At 49.7% G+C, this 22,666-nt stretch overlaps 1 protein-coding gene and 1 long non-coding RNA gene across 3 annotated transcripts in view; both read right to left on the reverse strand.

Annotated features, from left to right (window-relative positions):
• SNTB1 (syntrophin beta 1) overlaps nt 1–10,818 on the reverse strand; it is a 245,040-nt gene extending 234,222 nt beyond the window's left edge. For both annotated transcript variants that reach the window (XM_027973276.2, XM_042254553.1), the window contains exon 1: nt 10,086–10,818. In XM_027973276.2, the coding sequence (XP_027829077.2) occupies nt 10,086–10,602 (517 nt within the window). In that variant the 5' untranslated portion in view covers nt 10,603–10,818. The remainder of the gene's footprint in view (nt 1–10,085) is intronic.
• Nucleotides 2,662–9,518, reverse strand: LOC132657236 (uncharacterized). Its single transcript, XR_009595101.1, has 2 exons — nt 9,222–9,518; nt 2,662–8,826 (listed from the first exon to the last, which is right to left on the reverse strand). It is a non-coding gene; the product is annotated as an uncharacterized LOC132657236 (long non-coding RNA).
• Nucleotides 10,819–22,666: the final 11,848 nt, after the last annotated feature.

The following is a 22,666-nucleotide window of genomic DNA, read 5'->3' on the forward strand; positions in this document are numbered from 1 at the left end:
AGACTGGTGGGCTGCAGTCCATGGGGTCACTAAGAGTCGGACAGGACTGAGTGACTTCACTTTCACTTTTCACTTTCATGCATTGGAGAAGGAAATGGCAACCCACTCCAGTGTTCTTGCCTGGACGATCCCAGGGATGGGGGAGCCCGGTGGGCTGCCGTCTATGGGGTCGCACAGTCGGACGCGACAGAAGCGGCTGAGCAGCAGCAGCAGCAGCAGCAGCAGCAGCGCACGGTGTCCTGGTGAGTTCACCGGGGCACCTATGGAACCTTGGTGCAGTTTGGGAACTACCACTCCGGTCGCTGGTGCCCATTAAGTGCTTAGAAGAATGATTACCAAAAGCCTCGCACATGTCAAGTCACTCTACACGACTGAGACTATCAGAGATAAAAAAAGAAGCATTAAGACTTAACAGAGAAAAGAAATAGTTCACACATGAAAAAAAGAGCACGAGAGTGGCATAAGACCAGTGAGAACAGAGATCAAAGACATTATCACATATCTGCTTCCCAGACGCTCTTTCTCAGAGAGCCACTGAAGAATGCGCTCCAGCAAAGCTGGGGAGTAAACAAACAGTGAAGGTGCCTGATCAGGACAGCAGACACAGGAGAAAGCCGAGGACAGCCCGAGCAGGATGGCCACACACCAGGCCGAGACAGAGCCGGTCCAGAGCGGCAGGGCTCCAGGAGAAAAACAAGCAGAACGGATGGATTATTTGATATGTGTGAACATCTGAAAAAATTATTGCTAGAAATTTGACACGTTAGTGCTGCATTTGGAAAAAAAATTGAGCTAGGCATAAGAAAACAAAGCAAATAGAAAAAGAAAAAGAGAAAAACTGTTAGTATTAATAACTGCAAGAATCCTCATCATAGAATACTACTTAGCTGGAAAATGGAGCAATACTGACATCATTCTAATTTTATATACATAAAGCAATTTAGTCAGTAATGGCTAAATTTGATATATCAAGAAACAGCAGTATAGGCATATTATTCAGAATATTAGAGCACATATTCTAGTATGTAAAAATATGTATTCCAGTATTTTAAATAATCTGCCCATACTGCTGTTAGAATATTCTAAATAATATGCCTATACTGCGATATATTCTAATATTCTGGGGAACAGGAGAGAAGATATGAGGGAGGGTAGGTGAAGGGATGCTATAAACATGGATTGTTTTGATTTAGAAAAATTCTAAAAATGAAGTCGAGAACAGAGGATGACATGTGGATATCACAAGCAGAAAAGGAAAGCCACTAGCGAGATCTTCCGTGCAGACGAAAGGGCGTTTCAGACGGAAGTGCACGCGGTGCAGGGCCCCAGAGAACCCCGTGACCCTGTATTTTACGTTCCTCTCTCCTTGTGCGGTCCTACCGGGCCAGCCACCTCTTCTGGGAAGCACTCCTTTCCACTCCACGTAGACTTAGTACCTTCAGATATTCCATAAGCTCTGTTACAAGATTTCCTCCTTTATGATTTATATGATTCTAGAACTTACCTGTAATTTATATAAACGCAGTTTATTACTCTGCACCTGTCTCCCCCTCCAGGCTGCTCCATTTTAGAAGAGCAGGAATTTCGTTTCATTCCTCTATAGATTTTTGCTTCAATCTACCAACAAGGTCCCACCTTACTAACCACCCTAAGACAAACGGTTTTCTCCCTGTTTTTGCTTTGGTTACACCGGGTCTCTGCGGCAGCACGCAAGCTCTCTCTGGGGGCAGCACTGGGCCCCTCCGGTGGCCGGGGCTCCACGGGGTCTCTTTAGCTGCAGCGCTGGCTGCGCGGAGGGGCTTGGTTCCCGACCAGGGATCAAACAGGCCCACGCCCCGTGCGCCAGAAAGTGGATTCTTAGCCACTGGGCCACCAGGAAAGTACCGAAAAGTTCTGTTAATAACTAGTTGTATAACAGTTTAACACCATAACTCATAATTCAAACTGCCCCGCCCTCTTTTTTTCCTTCTTCTTCATATTTTATCATCTCTGAATTGGGGAATGGCCTTAAAGTTTCTGAAGGCCCGGATGGAAACCAAGTTCTTGCATAGCGTGTTTATAATTTTTCCTCTCATTCACCGAGGGCCATCCCAATCTGAGGACACTGCCTAAGTACTTGTTAACATTCACACTGACATTCTAAATTTAGATCTAAATATTTATTAGAACCAGCTTGCAACTCAGGGCTTCCCTCGTGGTTCAGCAGCAGACAATCCACCTGCCAATGCCAGAGAGGCAGGCTCAGTTCTGGGGTTGGGAAGACCCCCCGGAGGAGGGCTTGGCAGCTCACTGCAGTTCTTGCCTGGGAAATTCCATGGACAGAGGAGCCTGGTGGGCTACAGTCCATGGAGCCACAAAGAACTGGACGTGACTTAGTGACCTTGCAATCAGCATCACAGGGGATGTGTTTTCCCTTTCCTCCAGCACCAAGTTTGATGAGCCCCTCTGTCGCCCCTATCTGTGATGCTTAATTTCCATCTAACCCTGAACTGAAGGCATAACACTCTGGTGTCCCAATTTTAAACAGGTGTCCTGTAAGACTCCCCATCTTAGTTTTTTCTTTCCTAAGGATACATAAATTTATCTTCCACTGGATGGTCTCTTGGATTCCACAAAATACAGTACTAAATAACAGAAGTAAAAAAAAAAACAAACAAAAAAAACACTAAAGTATATTTTTATTTAGTAACAGTTATATACTTTACATTTTTAAATAAAAACACTTGGGTTTCTTTGGGCTAATAAGATCTTGGCATTCCTATAATTACTAGAAAAATTTTCAAAGAGTTTTGAATTTTGCTTTGTTGGTTAAATCCTTATTTGCCCACTATCCCTTCACAAAACACTTTTCTCCATGTTCCTGCATATCAGCATTTTAAGACACAGTTCACATTTTCCCTCTAAAAACCACAGCAGCGTACGCTGCCATTCGGTTGAAGGAAAGTATCTGATGCGACTAAAAATCATAACCCCACGTGGCAAATGAGCTCCGCTAGGCCACCTCTTACATCAGCCAGTCTCCTGGCACGGTGAACCCCAAACTGTGCCGTGTGCCTGCATTACAGAACCTGCGATTGAGCCCTCTATCCAGAAATGAGACTTGGCTAAGCATGAGGTCTGACACGCTGCACGGCCAGTCATCACTTAGTGCAGACCGCGTTCTCGGCACTGAGCTGACCACTTCACACACGCAGTCACTCTCCTCCTCACGATGAACCTGCTGGTTAAGAAACTGAGGCTTGTCGTTAAATACCTCGCACAAGACCACAAGCTAGAAAGTGGCCGCATGCAAATTTAAGCCAACTCTCTAAACCACTGCTTTTTACCTCTTTGAGAAAAAAAAAAAAATTGCAACAGGAAGAAACAAGGGCAGTCTGAACAGCAGTGCAAACTGGACATGCCAACTGCAGGCATCCTCAGCAACTGCTAAATTTCAGTCACAGCTGCTTGCATTTATGCACATGCTGACCCTTCAGTCCACAGCGAGGAGAAGCAGTTTCGAAAAGTACTGAGCTGAAGTCTGGGTCATCCTTTTAATTTCCATGATAACCACTATTAACCATGAACTTTTCTGTCTTGTCTACTTCACGCTGGGGATGGGGCTCACTTGCGTGGGTCTGTTAGGACATTTCTTTCCTGGTGCACATCACATATTTTCTCAGAGGCCTCACTCTGCAGGCCAGAGCTAAAGGCAAGTGCTATTACAGATCAAAGCCAGTGAAGTGTGTAATGAGGGTTAGTATGTAAAACACGTCATAAACGTGGGGGAAAATTCTGGCTTTTCTTTACCATTAACTGCTTTGAAATGCATCATCTGAAGTAGAATTCTCAGTAGGCCACAGGCTGCCAGAGAGGAACTTCCCCTCCACACAGACCACCGGGAGCCTTGGTTAGATGTGTTTCACAAATGCAGACCCTGTGCAATGAGCTATTTCTAACACATGCTCCACGGCATGTGTTAAAATGCACCACTGAACGAGAGGAGCAACCCCTCGCCCCGCAGAGAGAAGGAACCAAAAGATCAGCTTCACTTACGGAATATGGTCTGAATTCTCAGACTGATACAGAAGCTGAAAAAAGAAACAATTAAAATATCTAAGCAGACAGTTTTCATCTCCTCCAGTAGAAAGTGTTCTTACTTATTTGGACATGGAGGTCCCTGAGCCACAGTGGGGCAAAGGCAAAACGGTTCTAAATATAGCATGAAAAGGATAACTACCCTTTCCCATCACTTGTAAAATCACGTCTGGCTACTCTTTGTTAACTGTCTTCCAAGACTGGCCTATGTTAAGCGAGTGCTTCCTGGGTTTATAAAGCCCTTTCTTCACTTCTCTTCTCTACAGGGAAAGGTACGGTTTCCTTATCAGACGCCAAATGTTTACTGCCATAGTCTAACAGCATGAGTGCTGGAGGATGGGAGTCGTGAAAAAGGGTCATTGTGACGTCCCCAAATTCTTTCTCTCTCTCCCTCCTTCCTTCTGCCTGTCCTGCCAATTTCCCCTCCCTGACACATTTTAACAGCTGAACGTGCACCAGGTGCATGCATGAATGCTCAGCCACTCTCCTCCGTCCATGGGCTCCTCCAGGCAAGAGCACTGGAGTGGGTCGCCTTTTCCTGCTCCAGGGAACTTCCCGACCCAGGGATCGAACCCAGGTCTGCAGTGTAGACAGACGCTTTACCGTCTGAGCCACCAGGGAAGTCACTCAGTCACTCAGTCATGTCCAATTCTTTGCCCGCCAGGCTCCTCTGTCCATGGGATTCTCCAGGCAAGAATACTGGAGTGGGTTGCTGGCTCCTCCTCCAGGGCATCTTCCTGGCCCAGAGGCTGAACCTGAGTCTCTTCCACCTTCTGCACTGGCAGGCGAATTCTTTACTACTGTGCCACCTGGGAAGCCCAATGTATGCCAGGTACTATTGCTTTATATGCTGGAGTAAAAACCACCCTTTGTCTTACTAATCTCCACTACTCCACATGCATGTATGTTGCGTTGCTTCAGTTGTGTCTGACTCTGCAACCCTATGGATGGTAGCCCACCAGGCTTCCCTGTCCATGCGCTTCTCAAGGCAAGAATGCTGGAGTGGGCTGCCATGCCCTCCTCCAGGGAATCCTCCCGACTCAGAGATCAAACTTGGGTCTCTTGTGTCTCTTGCACTGACAGGGGGAATCTTTACCACTAGCTCCACCTTGGAAGCCCTCCAAGTACTGCACGATCAGTCTTAAATGCCCTGCCTCCCTGCTTACTGCAAGGAGAAGCCGCGTCTCATTCCTTTGAGGCTTCTCCTAGCCCCTGCATGAAGCCTTGGGCCGGTGTCAGTGTGCAGCAGAAAAGCGGACGGAGTGTTAGATAACCTGATTTCCATCTCCATCACTGACAAGGTACCTGGGACCAGTCACACAACCCTGGCATTTCCACTTCCTCCTGTACAAAAGGGGAATTATAACAGCTGTCCACTCATCCGCAAAGGGGTGACCTGGAGACAGAATCGTAATGCAGTGAAGCCCCTCCACAAACCTAAGTCCTGCTCAGGGAGGCGCCCCCAGGTATAGTTCGGGATCAGGTGCCCACACCCCAGGCGGCTGGGCGGGCGCAGGGGGCCACCCACCTCACTAGTCTTGCCAACTCCATGCCAGAAGCATGCTTGAGGGAGTGAGCTTCTGGAAATATGAAACCAAGCATGACATTTTCCTGCCTCGAACACCTCACCCTCAGAATGAAATCCGACTCTAAGAAGCCCTACCAGCCTCGACCCGGCTCGATCCTCTCGTCTTCTCTCACTCCTGCCCCTCAGCAAGGTCTAAAGGGTACATTCTTCCCACTCACACTCAGCTACAGCTGATGGCCAAGCTCTCTTTTGGGCTGAGGCCCTGGCCTTCCGCTAGCCCAAGAGGGGCTCAGCTTCCCTTCCCACGGGCAAGCACTGCAGCCCATAAAGCCCTCTGAAGTTCAAATTTGGGTCCAGCTCTGAGGCCATATGCCAGCAAACTCACTACCCTTCGCCTGCACCCCCCCTCCCTGCCCCCCGCCTCCAGCACTGCAGAAAGTGGTGGAAGAGACACTTCAGCGACTCCCCACACCAAGCGCCCCGGGGAGGCGCTGAGGAAGCAGCTTTGAGCGACAGGGCGAATGTCAACAACCGTCACACCTGAGTCCCCATTTCCCGAGTCCGGCTCCACAGGAGACTTTCGTATGCAAGGATGATTCTGCTCACCCCTCACCTCCACTCTCAGAACATCCTACACTCCCTGATCTCAACAAATTCTGAAGAAACTGACTTTATTGTTGCTTCAGCTACAAAAAGGTTGATACAGTTTGAATTATGATTTTACTATTAATATAAGGGCGAAAACCCTCCCCCACTCCCCCTCCTCCACCCAAAGCTTCCAAAGGCAATGGTGGGCCCTGCCCTACACCAGAGGGTGCGCCCCTGGGGTCATGGGGCACAACGTCTGCACGGCTGGACGCAGAGTCCATGTTCTCCACTCCCTAAGATGGGAAATGAGTCTGTAGTGTGAAGATTTCTGATCTTAACTTTGATGCACATCTGGTTTGACACTGACATAACCGGCATAGTTTATCCACTATTTAAAGGCTGAATTGCAGTTTAGTCTCTTTGCTCGCCGTGTGTCCAACAACGGAGGCTCCATCACACTGCAGGTGTGGGCCATATCGCGGCAGGGCCCTCTGGACAGCCAGACACTTGGGGATTAGGTTGGGGCTCACTGTCCATTCCTGCCTCCCCTCTGGGGGGCCGCACAGTGACCGTTTCCAGTTCGTGGCTGCCGCCTGATGTCAGCACACGAGGAGCGCGAAGAGCATCTTGAGTCCAGTAACTGATGGCGCTTCCACTGACTCAAGCAGACAGCTGAGGCAGAAGTCAGTATCAGTCTCACCTTGAGCTTTTAAGCCTGACAGACCTGGATATCTTGTTAGTTGAAGCAAATAACCTGCTGTCTATCAACTTCAGTTTCCATTCAGTAAAATTAGCAACAGTAGCACTAGCCTCTAAGAGTTACTCCAAGTGTAACAGCAACAAATGTAACAAATGCAGCCGGAATATATTAAGTCCTCAAGAGCTGCGAGGTGTTGCTGTGATTCCTTGCGCCCAGAGCAATGGTCTCCTAAGGTCACAGTTCTATAGCACAAGAAAAATGAAACATAAAATAAAAATTTTAAGCTATAAACTCCAGTAGGGGAATAGGGAAAGCCTGCTCCTTAGAAGGAACAAGTTCGTCTTCATTTGAACCATAAAAATAATTAAGCACATCAGGCACCTGATATACAACCCCTGCTTCCTTTAAGAAAATGCTCAGAGAGCTCTTCCTATAGCAGCCCAGTAAATAAACATTTACTTACTCTCATTTTTCAGAAGACACTGAGGCTCGGGGATGTTAAGATCCTTCTACGACAGAGTCTAAGACTAGAATGCAGGCACTGAAATTTTCTGGGCTTCATTTCAGAAGAAATGTAGCCCTTGATTACATTACTAATGGTACAGCCCTCCGTACCATCAGTAGATGGACAGAGGAGCTGGGGGGCTACAGTCCACAGGGTTGCAAAGAGTCAACGTGACTGATAGAGGCACACGCACACCATTAGTACAGGCAGTGAGTCTCCACCAGGGGGCACATGTCATGAAATGAGCTCGGCATCAGCATTGGTTGAAGAACTCAACTAGTCTCCATCTGCTCCCTGAAAAAGCCAGAAAAAGCAATCTAAGTTTAAAAAAAAAGTCTTTGCCATATAAATATATATTTAATGCAGCCCCTTAGCCCTCTCATCCAACTAGATTCCATCGGCACAGTTTTTCCTGTGTAGAAATTCTGGAATCAAGATGGCATTTCCGTGCAGGAGCAGTGGACAGGCGAGCTTTAAAAGCCCTTCTGGTGGTTCTGGTAAGCCCCTTCAGCTGGGAGCCTGTGCTAGTACTAGGCAAGCTACCAGAGAAGTGGTGTGCTGTTTGATCTGATGATATACGGCCACGCCCACCTCATTTAGGATCAATACTCTCAGAAGAACAGATACTGTTTTGGTGGGGAGGGGGTTTCTGGTTTATCTTAATAGCAGTTGATTTCTGAACACTCAGGCTTAGAATAAGACTGCTGCCCAAACAAAGCCCACGTGGGTCTTGTCCAGGAAGCCCACAAGTCTTCCCCTAAAGCTCCTGCCTGGAACACACAACGATCTGTTGTAAGACTGTTATATTTAGAGGTTTTTACAAAACTCACTTTTCAGTTGCAGCACCAAAAAAATTCAGACAACTGCTTGAATTATTTTCTTGACTAAATTTATTTTTAACTCCCGGAATCATATTTTCTTCTTCTTCAGGGGAGAGGTAGATTTTTTAATTTATTTCTTTGCTAAGTCACTATTCACTAAATCGAAACAGAGGGGGAATAAAACAAAAGACATAATCAAGGGCAGTGCCTGAAACAGAAACGACCTGCCTTTGTGCCCCCTGATATTCTGCGGTAATACTGCAAGCCGAGCAGGTGTCCAGCCGTTTATAGTCCAAACTACACTTGCTCCAGATTCCACCTGCCCCTTGTCACACAAGCCAACACACACTTGAATCAAGAAACTTTTTTCTGTTTACTTATGTTAATCATCAAGCCAAGGCAAATAGCCTTCTACTTTCTGGATCCCCGGCAGCAATTGGATATGAAGACATCACAAATACTCTAGACAAACAAGGGTTGCGGGGAACCTTCTGTATTCTAGGCCAGGAAGTGGGCCACCGTGGACCAGAGCTGCATCAGCTGTTACAGGGAAGAGCAGTTGGTTTCCAAACTTCAAACTTTCTCGGTTTCACAGGCCGCACTGCAACTGAGCAGGAAATCGACTCAAGGTCTTAAATTAGGACTTAAATCAACCACCAGTTTACAAGGTCTCAGCTGAAACACTCCGTTTCAATGGCCATGGTTTCATTTATTCATTTACTCAGCGGGCATGACATGGAGCTCAAGGGAGAGGACCCATAATCAAATAAAAGCCCCCAGACAGCTCCGTCTACAGTGTGGGGGCAGCTGGCTAAACAGACACTTACATGCCACGCGAGGTGTGTACTCCGCAGCTGAGCGGCAGACAGGGACACAGAGGGAGAGACGGGAGCACAGCTGTGGCAGGAAAGACGTCCACCCCCTCAGCGCCCCCACCGCCCCTCTGTGCACAGACGGACACACAGCCACACCAGGACACACGCCGCAGACCATCCTACTCACACTCTGTAACAGCGGGAACGGGGCCTTCAGGTCTCAAGAGAGGAGGTGCTAAGACACTTCACGGAGCAGGGGAAACTGTTTACAAACGTAAAGTTGATTCCACAGCACTGCGAGGGGGTGCAGGGAAAACACGGGGAAAACTCAGGCAGGAAAAACACTCCAGCAGCCCTCCACCCAGAGCGACCTGGAATCCAGACCGACCGGCCAGGCTCCTGGCGGCAGAAGCAAACCTGTGCGGAAAGCTGCAGCACCCCTCCCGGCCCTCGGCGCGACTCGCCAGAGCCCCGCTTCCGATTTGGAAGGAGGGAAGCCGGGAAGGGTGGCGCGAGTGTCGGCATTCACACGTGGCCGCCTCTCTCGGGCCCCTGTGAGACTCCAACCCCCACCGCCTTTTTTACGCCGGGCTGCCCAGGCTTCTGAGAGAAAATCGTGCCCGAGCAGAGTCGCGATCCGGCTCTGATCCGGTGAGCCGGCTCCGTAACGTGGCCGTGAACCCCTCACCGCCAGCTTCACCTGCAGCCCCTACACGACACCGGGATTTCGCGCGGATAAAATCGAGGCAAAGTGCAGGCCGCCCCCCGTCCTCTGCCGGGCAATGGGTAGGGGCTCACGAAAGCTCGCTCGCCCGGCCCTTCCCTCCAGCCCTGCCAGGTCGACACCTGGCACGACCCTGGGGTGGAGGCGAGTTGCCCCCAGGAGGGTAGAAGTTGTCACAACTCCGCGCGCTGCGGCCTCGGGAGAGGGGCTGCAGGCGGGGGCGGGGGTGGGGGGGCGCGGGTGGGGGGGCGCGCGCACCGGGCGGGGGTGGGGGGAGGCAGGTGGAGGCGCGCGCCCCGAGCCGCGCGCCCCGCGATGGGCCCTCACCTTCCAGCAGCACCTCGCGGCCCGCGCGCTTCAGCGCCTGCACCGCCTCGTCGTGGGTGGCGTCGCGCAGGTCGGCGCCGTTCACCGAGAGGATGGCGTCGCCCACGTAGAGCGCCTGGGTCTGGTCGGCCGCCAGCCCCTTGAAGATCTTGCTGATGAGAATGGGCATCTTGTTCTCCTTGCCGCCCTTGATGCTGATGCCCAGCCCGCCCAGCTCCTGCTTCAGCACCTTCACGCCGCGCTTCTGGCTGCACACGGCCTCGGGCACCCGCTCGGGCGGGTCGGTGAAGGCGGTGCGCACCCCGGCGGCCGCCTCCGCGGGCCCCGCGCCCCGGCGGGACGAGGCTCCGGCGGCCGCCCCGAGGCCGTTGGCCGCGCCGTCCTCGCAGCTCAGCAGCAGGGCGTCCTCGCCCAAGTTCACCAGAACTTTGTGCCAGCGGTCCCGCACCAGAACTTCCAGCAGCCCGCTGCGCGGCGCGCGGCCGCCCCCGCCGGCCGGCCCCGCCGCTACCGCCATCTTTCCGGCATTCTCCAACGCGCGCCCGCGGGGCAAAGTGCGGGGGGCCGCGCGGGGAGCGACGAGCGCGCGGGGGGAAAGCCGCGAGGGCCGCGCGGGGAGCGACGAGCGCGCCTGCGGGGAGGACGCGGCTCCGCTCCGGACTCGCCGAGCCGCCCCGCGCGAGCTGACGCTCGGGCCGGCCCCCGGCCTGCTCTGGGCGGGGTGGAGCGACCTAAAAGGAGAGAGGAGCGGGAGGGGAGGAAAGAGCCAGCGGCGAAACCGCGACCGAGGGGGCGGGACGGCTGCGCGCCGGGCGGGGCCGGGCGGGGCCGCGGCCGCTCACCTGTCCCGCCGCCGCCCCCCGCGCGCGCGAGCCGCCCCGGGGGCCCCCACGCCGACCCCGGGACCCCACGCAGCCCCGGCCCTCTCCTCTCCCCGCCCTGCCCCGTGGACCCCACGCCGCCCGGAGGACCGCCCTACCCCGGGCGCTCGCCGCCTCACGCGGTCTGGGTGTCTGGCGACTTCCCCCCGGACGTTCCCAAGCCCCCGCCCCCCTCACACCCTCTGCCGGATCGCCCCTCCGTCCGAACTCCAGCCGAATCTAGATTCAAGCCTCCTCGCTTCCTCGTCTTGCCCAGGTCTTACCTGTCTCTCCTCTCTGCCGGGACGCCCAGGTGGACTCAGAGCCCCCAGGTTCCCCTAGAGTCACGAGGGAAAGGCTGGCCTATGAATCCCAAGTGAAACGTCAGCATAACCCGATTGCGGGACACCGTCTTTAAAGGCAGGACATCTTTGTGCCGGGTCTTGGGAGACGTGTCTCCACCTGCCCCAGGCCCCAGGGACAGATGCTCTTCCAGCCCTAGCAGAATATATGCTCTCTGCTTCTGACCTATCTCCCTACGCGCCAGGCCACCCCAACTGCTTCCTGTGACTCTCTTTATTCCGAAGATCCAGCAGAGAAAGTCCATCTTAAAGAACACAGTTGTAATGGATTGTGTCTCCAAACTTTCTTTATGGGTGACTTATTTGCAGCTTAAGCTGCGGTTTTCCTGGGATGAGACATTATAGTCCCTGGTCACCTCCCCAGTGGTAAGGTAAGCACTGGAAATGCCGACCTAACCCTTAGATGAATCTTCCGGAACCAGCCTAGTCCTCCTCCAGTTCTCCTCCACCCACAGCAGGCCTCAGGGAGCTCTGGAAGCGCTTCGCCTTTCCCAGTTATTAATACCTCCTTTTCCCACTTCCCTGTGCCCTCTCTCCAAAGCCAAACAAAAAGCTCACCAATCCCAGAATTCCTAAAAGTACACCCGACCCAGCAAAGCGTCAGGAAAGAAGTCTCAGGAACACATTTCCACTGGTGCATATCATCACTGAAACTTCTAACCCTTCCAGCATGACTCACGGTTTTAAGTAAGAATGTTTAAAAACCCAGACCAATCCCCAAAGATTGGGTGGTTGGTATTCCAGGATGGGACCCAGAATAAAATGGAAACACTGGATTTCTTCTTCTTTTTCTTGCGGTCACTGCAGGTGGGTCAAGGGGAAGGCTCAGATTTATACTTCACTGGATTTTTTTTTCTCTCTCTCTCTCTTTTTTTTTTTTTTTTTGAAGTCACTGCAGGTCAAGAGGAAGGCTCAGATTTGTACTTCACTGGATTTCTTCTCTTTTTTTGCAGTCACTGCAGGTGGGTCAAGGGGAAGGCTCAGATTTATACTTCGGTCTGCAGCGCCCTCATTTCCAGTACTGCCAACCCACCAGTGCTCTAGAGGCTGTTTATCCTCTCATTAGCGGCCCTCAGGCCCGACAGCACGGGCAGCGCCCTGCTGGGTGGGAAGCCCCATGGTCCCGCCCTCTGTTTAGAGGCTGAGGATGCAGGTCCGGAGCGTCTGCCAGGTGCGCTGAGATGGAGGTCGGGGCCAGAAGGCCAGTGTGATGATTTAGCAATCAAACCAGCTCTGCCCTGAGACTGACATCTCCATTCACGTTGCACCTGGATCTTGCCTCCGTGGTCGAGCGATGTCAGAGGCCCAGGCATAACTAGAAGTAATGTATTGATTTGTCATCAGAAATTGCGAGCTCTGGGATGGCAATTTCTCAGAATCCCCGCAATAAGCACATTTTTTCCGGGTAAGCAAACCTACGTGGGAAGGAGTAGGTTGCTTGTTGAAAGTGGCATCAGAAGCAGAGCAAATATTCATTATCATTAGGCCTAAGGCGTGCGTTGTCAGCCAGAGACGGCTTTGCCAGTGGAATTGGAATAACAGCCCTATTCTAAACGCTTTACACATGTCAGCTTAGTCCTCCTGGGAATTCTTGGGTTGACACCGCTTCCTATCATCATGACTCCTATGTCACAGGTGGGAGAGTGGAGGTGCAGAGTTTTGAAACTAGCCCTGGTCCTGTAGCTGATAGATGGCAGAGTCAGGGTACGAACCCAGGTGTGAAGAGCTTGGACTCCTCACCATCGTCCTCCGCTCTCCTGAAAAATGCTCAGACCCTGTCGGCCCCAGTGCTCAGCTTGCACTGAGGACAGCATGTCCACTGGGAGGGAGGCCCTGAGGGTCAGGCCCCTTCTCCTGGAAAGGTGCGGACTGCCCAGACGGCTCAGTGGTAAAGGGTCCGCCTGCCGATGCAGGAGACACAGGTTCGATTCCTGGGTGGGAAAGATCCCCCTGGAGAAGGAAGTGGCAACCCACTCCAGTATCCTCACCTCGCGGATAGAGGAGCCTGGTGGGCTATAGCCCAGAGGGTAGAATGGGCCAGACCGGACGTGGCATCTCAACAACTAGTGAGGTGCAGCCAGCTTTGTCTCTGGACTCTCCCGCTCCCCAGGCTCAGAGGACACCCACTCCCCTAGAGTTAGCACATTCTTTTCTTCAGACGTGTTAATAGGTTAGAGCTGATGATGGCTGTGGTCTTGCTGGCTTAGAAGCCCTGTCTGATCCCTCAGACACCTCTGCACACCTGGCCCGATTAGGAAAGCTGCTGGCTCTCAAAAGTAAGCTTGAATTAATCTCTTGGTGCTAGGCAGGACTGCCACGCAGTAGCCCTGTAGTGCATTTAATCAGGACAGATTACGCTCTCCTCGATCTCTCCTTGTGAAGAATGGCCCCTGAACAGGTTGAAAAGACTCCCGGCGTCCTGACTTTACGAGTGCGGCGTTTGAAGCTGACCAGAGCAGTGACGGTGTTAAGGCCCGGTGATCGGTTTGTGACAAGCCACAGCTGGGTTGGTGTGACTGCCCGTCCATCTTGAGCATTCCAAAAGTGACACCTCAAGTCCCCTCCTCCTTTTTAACCAAATTTCTTTTACTCAGCTCTGTCCCTGGTTCTATTTCCTTCTTTGGTCCTCCGCTTTTGACTTCCATCTCCACCCAGCCCAAAGTGGGATCTTCTGCGGGTGCGTCTTTGCTGTGGGGTTGCATTTTCCTGCGAGAGGGGTGGACCTCGGCCTGCAGAAGTCCTCGGCCGCGGGGCGAGGATGCCTGGGACAGCGGGAGCAGCCCATGGGCAAGGGGCCATGTCCGCTCTCTTTCCCAAAGGGGTTTGTCCTCTGCCCTGTCCCAGGCGCTGTTCTAGGGGAGCAGACAGATGGTAGGACGTGCCCTCGGAGGCACCCATCGTAGCAGGCCACAGGGTGGAGGTGGAGAAAGGCTGAGAGGTAAGAAGCTTTCACGGAGAAGTGAGTGCCGGGAAGAAACTACAGCAGGGCAGAGGGTCTAGAGTGACTCGGGACAAGGTTTTTCACGAGTAACAACAGGGCGTCTTTCACAAGATTCGTGTGCTGGCACTGTGAGGAAGCAAAGCTGCTCGTCATCACTGGCTGAGCCAGAACAAGGCTGAAGCTGACGGCAAGGGGCCCAGTCATGCCCTGATCTGACCCTCTGCTGCGAGGCCGCTGAAGCCTCACGGAGACCTATTCTGGAGTCTTAACAGCTAACAGAGACCTCTTTGAGAAGCCAGACGTTGCTCTGGTGCCGTTCTTGGCCCAAGAGGACCCACAAAGCTAGTTACTTTCTGTAAGAAGAAGATTCCCGTCGAAGACTCCACCCTGGCTCTCTAACCTTCCTCAAAGCACGTGAGGAGTGACTTACTTTCAAGATGCAGTACTGGGACTGAGGGGTGAGACCTGTGCAGAGCACGGGCGCGCCCCAGGAGGCCTGCAGGCGCATCACCCGCTGTAAGCGGGCTGGCCGACACCCTCTGTTGCAGAGGCTGGTATTCAGCTGGGTGGATAGACCACCACCCAGACTCCCAGCCAGCCGGTTGGTCAGGTGAATTATTTGATTGCTCGTTGTGTTGAGAGTGTTGTAGTGGTGACTTTTTTGGGAGCAGAGCTGGCCCAGGGCAGAATTGTAATGTAGTTAGATGCTTATCCTCTCTCTCCTCTCATTGCGTTCCATTCTCTCTGGTTCTCTTCCGTAACTACTTCTGCTGAGACAAACCATATCCAGTCTTTTAATATCTGTGCTCTAGATTTAAGTCACTTTTCCTAAAGGATCTTAAATTTGATTCTTTTTGAAAACTGTAGAAGGATAGGTGAGATGTCACATTAAAGACATTGAATAAAATGACTCTAAAACTCTGGTAGGCAAGATGCATTCCCACCAAATACTAGGAGCCTTAGCAAGTTGGCCTGAGGAGGCATTGAAGATGTCCCAGTAAACAGGTGAAGAGGAATAAGAAATCAAAGGTTTCTTTCATACACATCTTTAAATAGCAAGGAAGTGAAAAGTCAAAGGATGAATGTTGAAAAGAAAATGAAAGTCAAAGGAAAATGCTGAAAGCAGAATTGATTTGGTCTGGCAATGTATTTGAATATGGGAGCAAAGGGAAAGTGTTTATGGGGAGAGAAATTCATAATTATTATGCCAACTTTTGAATTGCTCCTCTTCATAACTGAACCAGAGCCACACGAAAATAGCTCCAATTAACTGGAAAACTTGGACACCCAGAGACAGAAGACATATTTAAAGGCAAAGGGCTACTGCCCTACTTCTGAAATGAAAATTCAAGCCATCTGAGGCGTCATAAGATACTGTATTTACTTGAAGTAGCCACTGGACTAAACTCCAAGTTGGCAGTCGATGCTTGAAATCTCTGCTTGGTGAAGGGACAAAAAAACAAAAACAAAAAAAAACAACTAGAGCAAGCAAGAGGCTGAGCCTGGAGGCAGTCCCAGGCAGCGGCCTCCGTTTATCGTCTCCGTGGGTGATAAGACTGCACTGCAGGGGAGGGGGCTGTGGCGAAGCGAGCCGAGAAGTTCTCAGGACCACGCGAGAACAGAAAGGCAGGTCTCAGGAGCAGCCCGAATGACGGCTCGGCCAAACAGCGTGGAAACATACTTCCAGAGGGATCTTAAAGGGGGAAACAAATTGTCCTAGACTGACTAGAATTTCTGTTTTCCATGTTTCTGTTCTGTGTTCGTTGCTCCAGCACTGGGGATTCCATGGCTTTTATAAAACTGCAGTTTCAAGGAAACACCTGGCAGCTGTTCTCAGTGGTGGGAGGGAAATAGAACCCCCTGGGGGCCATGTGAGAGAGGCAGGTATTGGGTCCAGCAATCCCTTCCACACCCATTGGCAGACACACCTCTGCAAGGAGGCGCTTTCTTCTGCACAGTTTCTAGGCTGTTTGTTTGCTTGGCGTGCCTCACAGCGTGTGGGATCTCAGTTTCCCGACCAGGGATCGAGCCTGTGCCCCTGTGGTGGAAGCACAGAGCCCTAACCTCTGGACCCCGAGGGGATTCCCCTAGATACAGCTGTTTCTGTTGTTGATTCTTAATTTCACTATGATCTAGATTCTTATCTAACGTGCTCTAATTCATTATTATCATTATCCTGTTTTCTGCTTAAATATATCAAATTTGGCCAGTATGAGCCTCTTTAAGCCGACGCTTTTATGTTCTTTTGATGGGTCTTCATTGTCTTTAAGCACTTTTCACAAGTTTCTGCTTTTTGCTTTCTGGCATTACATGCTCTTTCAGGATTAATTTGTATTTTATATGCCTAGCCCTGGGATCAGTCATTCTTTAAGGAGCCCTGGTCCCTTTTAGTGGGAAAATTATTTAAAAACCAAGATCTGGAGACTAGGTGTACTTATTTATATTATGACAGCATGCAGACAGTGTACATTCATATTCTCATTTCAAGCCCTACGCCATAAGCTGCTTTCTTACTTTTCTTTATTCCATATTTGTGTCTCCCGATATGTGAGAAATCTGATTTTCACACACGTCAATAGAGTTATTCATTTTGGTGTGCCCTACGATACAGAAAGAAATTATTCAGAAAGCACGATTAGTATTCTGATAGCAGCCCCAGGAGCAAACCTACATGGTGGGTTCAGAATCTCCACAGCTCCTCCATTCCTAGAACACGCCCCAGGAAAGGCACACACAGCCCTGCACAGACGCTAGATCCAGCCCGCCCCCTAAGGACATGAACATGGCCAATAGCAGACCCAGGTGGCCCGGGCTCTATAACACAAGTGGCCTGGTTGTCTCAAAAGTGTTAAGCCTTGGAAGACAAAACACAGGGTGGAATTTTTTAAAAGGAAGCTAAAGGGGCGTGAAACCCAGATAAATTATAGGGCCGTAGATCCAGTCATCAGAGGAAAACTGCAGGGACTTTGTGTGTGTGGCAGTTAAAGACATTTAAATACAGACTGCATATTTGATCAGGTAATTGCATCCACGGTAGTTAAGTTTCTTGGGGGCAATAATCATAGAAAGTTTTTCTTCTTAGAAGGTATGTGCTGATTTGTTTATGGGTGAAATGGTGTCTGTAGTTCAGTTCAGTGTCCGACTCTTTGTGACCCCATGAAATGCAGCACGCCAGGCCTCCCTGTCCCTCACCAACTCCCAGAGTTCAAACCCATGTCCATCGAGTCGGTGATGCCATCCAGCCATGTCATCCTCTGTCATCCCCTTCTCCTCCCGCCTTTGATCTTTCCCGGCATCAGGGTCTTTTCCAGTGAATCAGTTCTTCGTATCAGATGGCCAAAGTATTGGAGTTTCAGCTTCAACATCAGTCCTTCCAATGAACACCCAGGACTGATCTCCTTTAGGATGGACTGGTTGGATCTCCTTGCAGTCCAAGGGACTCTCAAGAGTCTTCTCCAACACTACAGTTCAAAAGCATCGGTTCTTAGGTGCTCAGCCTTCTTTATGGTCCAATTCTAACATCAGTACATAACCACTGGAAAAACCATAGCTTTGACTATACAGATTTTGTCGGTTAAGTGTTGTCTCTGCTTTTTAATATGCTGTCTAGGTTGGTCATAGCTTTTCTTCCAAGGGGCAAGCATCTTTTAATTTCATGGCTGCAGTCACCATCTGCAGTGATTTTTGGAGCCCCCAAAAGAATATAAGTCTCTCACTGTAATGATGTCTGTAACTGAGTCTCAAATAGAGTAAGAGAGGAGTTACCGAGAAAATGCGGCAGAGTGTCACCCAACTGTCAAATACAGAGACAGACAGAGAGGAGAAAGGGAAGGAGATCCGTGATGCAAACGTGGCAGAATTTGTGGTGAGTGAATCCAGTGAGAGGTAAATGGGGATTCATTGTACGATTGTTTCAAATAATTGGTAGGCTTCATACTTAAAAAAAAAAAATAGAGTTGGGAGTAATAGTGCAGAAACTTAAAGCCCCGCTCCAAAAGATTCTGATGATTCTGATCTTGGGTAGGGTCTGGAAATATACATTTTATCAAGGAGATTCTGAAGCAGGGACTATGGTCTCTGGTCCAGCTTTTGTTTTGTAAATGAAGTTTTACTGGAACACAGACATTAGTCTATAAATTATCTGTGACTGTTATTGTACTGCAGTGGCACGCAGGGTTGAATAGTCTGACACATAATAGAGCCCGCTGACCTTTGAACCCTGTGACAGTAGAGATGGTCAGAAATATGAAAATATTCCAACCCAGCCCTTTACAGAAAAAGGATCCCCCCCTTCCCCTGTCCCCGGGCCACCTTGGGCCTCCCAGCCATCCAGGGGTCCAGACGCCGCCTCCTGCGCCGCGCTTCGGTGTGATCCCTGGTCAGGGAGCTGAGATCCCACATGACTAAAAAACCAAAGCATAAAACAGGAGCAAAACTGTAACAAATTCAATAAAGACTTAAAAAATAAAAGAATGACCCCTGCTCTAGTGTAGTCAAATATAAGAAAAGGTCTAGAGCAACTTTAAAAGCAGGGGAACCTGGGATTTGGGTGAAGGGGCACTGGTCAGGCAAATCGCAAGCATTCGAGTCCATGGTAGCTAACATGATTCTATATGAAGGAAACAAACAGCAAAGAATCGCGATCGACAGCTGAGCACGCCCACTGTGGGCCAGTTTACCTGTTCTCATGCAGTAGTCGCATCGGCTCTGTGACGTAGAAATCATCTAAGTTTCATAAAACAGTACATGGAGTACAAAGACAGAAGCCCACTCAAGGTCACATAAATCTAGGGGGAAGAGCTGAAATTCAGACTTCGGTGTGACAAACTCCACCAAATATCCCTTCACCACTGAGTCACTGCCACCTTCACTACATTTTAAGCTTCACTTGATTGAAACTCAGCCTTTACGTCTGAAGGTGTCTGAGTGAGGGCTTTTACAGTCATTTTGAAAGGGAAACCCGCAAGGGGACCAACCTCTCTTCCAAAGACTGGGTCTTTGGCGGCCCTACCACTGCTGTGTTTTAAGCTCTGTCTCACAGGCTTTCTGAAAGGTGAAAAAAACCTGTGGCTCTCTCTCTCAATGTCCCAGCACCAATGCCCCCAACAAAAAGCAGCTTTAGGTTACATTCAGAGCAAGGGAGTCTTACATTTTTCATGGATGCAAAGATACTTTATTGCCATTTATTTTCTTTCCAGAAAGTCAAGCAACTGCAAATTTTGTTTGGGGCTGTTTGGAGACTTCTTTCTTTGTTCTTTTTTTTTTTTTTTTTTGAGACAGAATTTTGTTTTTCCCCAATAAAATCTGTTTAGAATGAACTTAGATGCTGTCACAAAACATCCATTATAATCAGTGCCTTTTGAAATTTTTTCATGGCTAAGGTTATTGTGATTTTGCTTTGGGGAACAAAGGAGCTTACGATTTTGATGATTTTATATATACATATAAAATGAGAATGTTTATTTTTCACCCTCTAGAGGAAATATGTCCTTTTTCTTTTCTTAAAATGCTCTGCCCTCCAGTTTTCTATTAAGTTTTCCAGGTTTTGATAGAGACACGAGTATAGATTAGCTATTTCTCCACAAAGAGCACAGTAAATGAGTCCAGCGTTGGGTGATAATCAGAGGCGAGAGGTGCACACACCTGGGGAGCGCGAGCTTGCTGAAAGGGCCAGCCCCGCTCAGCAGCAGGCAGTGACTCTGGCCAGGTGGGAAAAGCGCAGGGACCAAGTCCTCTGACTTTCTAAGATAATCAAGAGATACACTTCTAGCTGATTTTAAAATGTGGCTCAGCCTATTACTAAAAAGTCAAGAACTAACAAGGGCTGGTGAGGATGTGGATAAAAGGGAACCTTGCACACTGTTGGTGGAAATAGAAGTTGGTGCAGTCACTATGGAAACCAGGCTTCCCAGGTGGTGCTGGTGGTAAAAAACGTACTTGCCAACGTAGGAGATACTCGAGGCCCAGATTCAACTCCTGGGTGGGGAGGAGCCCCTGGAGGAGGGCACGGCAACCCACCCCGATATTTTTGCCTAGAGAGTCCCATGGACAGAGGGGCCTGGTGGGCTACAGTCCCTGGGGTCGGAAAGAGTCAGGCAAGATCGAGCACACGTGCAGGCACTGTTTGCTTGAGAGCTGCTGAGAGAGACGGTCTCTAAAGCCCTTATGATTAAAACAGAGTTAGCTGCGAAGTGACGGATATGCTAACTGGCCTAGCTGTGGTAGACGCTTCACAGTACGTTTATCCGATCACCCTGTTGGACATCTTAAACTTGCCTCATGTTATAAGTCAGTGGCATCATAATAAAAGCGGAAAAAATTTTAGACTCAGATTTGCATAAAATATTATTTAGCTCCAGAAATAAAATAAATGACAAGCGAAACAGAGACTCACACAGGTGGAGTTCGGCCTTCCGGTCATGACCTTGTGTCTCCCACTGTAAGTAACTGAACTGGAGGTCTGGGTTTCTATCTCAGTCTCTGGGAAGTCTGCATATGGTTGGTCTGTCTTCAGTACATAATCTGATACGATCTCACGCTCTTATAGCGTTGAAGGAAAACTCTGAGCCCCGAGAAGTCCCCACCCCTGTCCGTACAGTGAATGTGGCGCCACAGGTAGGTCTCGTGGCCGCAGCCCAGCTGGCCTTCCTTCTGCTGCACGGAGCACCTTCAGCCTGCACCGCTGTCCGGACTCGCGGCAGAAGTAGAATGCTTTCTACTTCGTCTGTTTCCTGCTATAATGCTTCAACACCAGACTCAATGTTTTCCTGTTAGGTTCTTGAAAAAAAGGCACAGGGCAGCTCTCAGATTGTAATTTTCCACCTCTTTCCCAACTCCTAATTGTCAAGCCAAACACTTCCACAAGCTTGCAGCAAAAACAAATGAAAAAAAAAAATCCTACTTGATCCAAAAAGTGCTAACAATGGAACTTGAATAGAGATAAATTTGGGTTCATTTGAATCTATAGGCCATCCCAGGATTCTCTGCACTTTACCTTTTCTGGTAATGTAGGCAATTTAGAGAACATTTCTGGGTAAGTGCCTGCACTTTGATCCCCATAAAGGCTCCTAATATTTTAGAAATTCACTCTGACCGCTGCAGGCTTAGGTGGGGCGCGGGAGCTAGCAGATTTGGTTCTGAGCAGTCTTGGGAAGTACAGCCTGACGCTCGGTCATCCAGGAGAGGGTCGCATTACGCACACAGTTCAAGGCTACGGATCCTGACGCAGTTCAGCCACGGGATGGTGTCCCGGAGAAACAGTGTGCCTATTCTTCCCTCCCTAGGTCAGCATAAGAAGTCTAATGGACCCAGCCATTCTCAGATCTTTCATTTTTAGACTGCATTATGGTTTGAAAATGTTTTCATACAGATGGTGGCAACTGATCCTCAAAATATCCCAGAAAGGCAGGCAGGTCAGATATTGCTAAGCATTATTTATTGATAAGAACACAAGGTTGTCTGACTTTATCAAGGTTTCCAGGGTTATTATGGGCTTTCCTGGTGGCTCAGAAGGTAAAGAATCCGCCTGCAATGCAGGAGACCCGGGTTCGATCCCTTGGTTGGGAAGATCCCCTGGAGAAGGGAATGGCAACCCACTCTAGTACTCTTGCCTGGAGAATCCATGGACAGAGGAGCCTGGCAGGCTATAGTCCATGGGGTGGCAAAAGAGTCAGTCTCATCTTCACGACTTCACTTTCACTTTCAAGGTTATTATAACTCAGGTTTTCTGAGTCAAATTTCAGCATTTTTCTTGAGTCTCTGGAGAATCATACTCTATACAAAACTCTGTCAACAGTCTGTTGAGGCCATCAGCTTTTAAACCTGATTCACATGACTCTCTCACCTTTCACCATAATATTATGTCAATATTCCAATAATTTCAGGAACAACTATTGACTAATCCATAAATAACCTGTGTTAGACACTTTTATGGAATTGAAAAAATTTCATAGGACCTGGTTTCCAATTTCAAGGAATGGGTGATTTGGATTTGAAGGAAAAGGATTACGTGAAGCTACCCAAAAAGAGAGGCCAAGCTAAGAATAGGTCTCATAGCACGAATCGACCCGGAGCTAAGCACTTTACATGTATTATCTGATTTACTCATCGGAACAACTTTCCAAGGCGACTGTGATTATCCACCCGACAACCGAGGAAGCTATTACGTAACTTGCCCAAGGTCACAGCTGGCAGATGTCAGAGCTGGTGTTAGCTGTATTCCTGCCAGATGCCAAAGTCCTGTGCCATCCTGACTTCCCAAACACACAGGAGCCCATCTTCATGAGGACTGAACACTTCATTGTCCAGGAAAATGTGAAAGATGAGCAACCAGAAGAGAAGGGCAAGGCCAGGGAAGTGAGTGCTGAGTTGGAACTTGAAAGTGGAGGGCAGGTTGGTGCAGACCCAGCGGCAGTGAGG

The sequence above is a fragment of the Ovis aries genome, chromosome 9, assembly GCF_016772045.2.
Source record: "Ovis aries strain OAR_USU_Benz2616 breed Rambouillet chromosome 9, ARS-UI_Ramb_v3.0, whole genome shotgun sequence".
NCBI lineage: Eukaryota > Metazoa > Chordata > Mammalia > Artiodactyla > Bovidae > Ovis > Ovis aries.